At 37.5% G+C, this 2,249-nt stretch overlaps 1 protein-coding gene across 1 annotated transcript in view; it reads left to right on the top strand.

The window, feature by feature from the left end:
- LOC107105213 (kelch-like protein 4) overlaps positions 1 to 1,387 on the top strand; it is a 4,185-nt gene extending 2,798 nt beyond the window's left edge. The window contains exon 3 of the mRNA XM_015405338.1: positions 567 to 1,387. Within this exon, the coding sequence (XP_015260824.1) occupies positions 567 to 1,086 (520 nt within the window). The 3' untranslated portion in view covers positions 1,087 to 1,387. The remainder of the gene's footprint in view (positions 1 to 566) is intronic.
- The last annotated feature ends 862 nt before the right edge of the window (positions 1,388 to 2,249 follow it).

Genomic DNA, 2,249 nt, shown 5'->3' with positions numbered 1-2,249 from the left:
AAATCCTGGAAGGCTGAAGCTATATGTTTCCCTTGTCATGCATGTCTGAATCAGATGGTAAAACTACCATTCCTGCTAATGAAACACAGATTTGTGTCAGGTGTGTTGAAGCTTTCAAAAGTTGCAGGATACCCTTGTGGACTGGAGTTTGAGACCTCTTCTCAAAACTGTGTAATTTGCTCTTGTATAAAAAAGAAATAACAATAAAAAAATAATTGTATAAGTGTTTTGATTTTCCAACATTTATGCATCAAAATCTACAGACTCTTCTAAAGAAGTAGGGCCAAGAGTCACTAAGTAATGTATCCAATGTATCAATATACATGTATTTGCAATTATTTATTTTTCATGAGTTATATCACTTATCGCTTATCTGTATGTAACATGTGTGATTTATCCAAGTAACTTTTTCTAAAATTATATTTCATTGTTCTGTTTCTTAACATACTCAGTAAATACCAGCTAGAAATCATGGAAATTAAGTGAATAGGAGTTTCCTTTGACATTCGAGGCATTGACCACATTGTTTGCTGATCTACGTTTGTTTTTTTTTTTATCTTTTATAGTTTTGTCCACGCCTTGGACCAGGCTATCAGTGGCTATGGGGTCACTGCCATAAATGGAGGCATTTTCATCTCTGGAGGTTTTAACTGTAAATATGTGTGTCTGGTTACCATGTTCCTTTACCACCCAGAGAGTGGAAGTATCTACCTGGCTGACATGTCCAATGACAGAGCCCAACATTGTATGGAAGCATTGCAAGGATGTCTTTATGTGGCTGGGGGTGTTTGTAACATGAGGAAGTTCTACACTGATCAACTAGCCTGTGAGGTGTATAATCCAGTGACTGACACCTGGACTGACTTTGCATCACTGCCAGTACCCCATGTTGGTGCTGCATCAGCTGTCCTGGAGGAGAAGATCTATGTTCTGGGAGGATACTGCCAGGATGATTACAGCGAGTCAGGACTGGTCCATCGCTTCGATCGTGGTTTGCAGCGTTGGGAGAACATGGGCAAACTACCAGGAGCTGTTACTGACATTAAGGCTTGTCTTATCAACTTGCCCCAGCATTTCAGACTTTAACCAATTGATCTGAATAACGGAGCATTACAGATGAAATAAAACCAGACGTTCTGACTTGAAAACATAAACAGCCACTTGGAAAACATATTATCACCCTTTTAAGTTATATTTTATCATGATTTGAACAGAGAACATCTCAGAGCTGATTCCTTCAGATCAACTCAGAAGTTTTAAATGAAAAGAAATGTATATATTTGAATATTGAGTTGTGTGTATTCCAATTGCACTGCATGTTTTTCCTGACTCGCTTGAAGCCCCTTTCAACATCTATGAGTTTTGAAAAACTGAGTTAGGAGTAGTATAGAGCAACTTGGTACTATGAAACATTTCAGAAAATAAAATGCTTCATCAGTAAAAGTAAATTAAAGAATTAAACATGGAAATAGTTTCTTTTCTTTTAAAATATCAGTATTTAGCATTTTTTTCTACAGGACACTCATCAGAGAAAGGTAGTAGATATGTATAGATATTGTTAGTGCAAGGTAATGCCCATACAGTATAAATGTTATATTTTTCATGAAAGACATGAAATGATAAAAAAATCACTTCCATCACACATGTAATTCTTCCTTTCCCATGTAACACAGATTTAATTAATTCAAGAATAAAATATATCAAAACCAAAAAAAAAAAACAGGATGAAATTATAAGGCAACTGTATTGTCACTCCGCTTTTTCTGAAGACGTTCCGACACATATCCAGGAGTCTTTATCAGTTCAGTCACCTCACACCAGAGCAATATGTAGTTAGAGCAACAAAGTATCTTGGATAGGTGTCCGATTGTCTTCCAATTTAAAGGTACAGTAGATCTTTTCTGACACATTTTTTACCATGTGGCTGAAAGATCTCCCCACAGCCGCTTAGCAAGTAGTGAAAAAGAAGGTCTAAAAGTGTAACTAAAATAAATGGTAAAAGTGAGAAATTAATGAATAACCCCAACCAATCACAAAAGACGGTCCTCTGTGCACGATTGTCTCCTGATACGTCAATCATAGTCGTCTGCTTGTCCCTTCCCCCTGTGCACGTACCCTGACACGTGAACGAATCGACCCCCCAATGCTCGTGCAGGACGCCATGGCTGGAAGCTAGCCACTGTTATGCTATGTTCACACCTAAAGTAGCAAAAACCTGCGTGCTGCTTCCTTTTTTTTTAATGCTTGTA

Source organism: Cyprinodon variegatus, unplaced genomic scaffold, assembly GCF_000732505.1.
Source record: "Cyprinodon variegatus isolate N-32 unplaced genomic scaffold, C_variegatus-1.0 Scaffold2155, whole genome shotgun sequence".
Classification (NCBI taxonomy): Eukaryota; Metazoa; Chordata; class Actinopteri; order Cyprinodontiformes; family Cyprinodontidae; genus Cyprinodon; species Cyprinodon variegatus.
The sequence above is the reverse complement of the archived record's forward strand: the minus strand, read 5'-3'. Positions and strand labels throughout refer to the sequence as shown.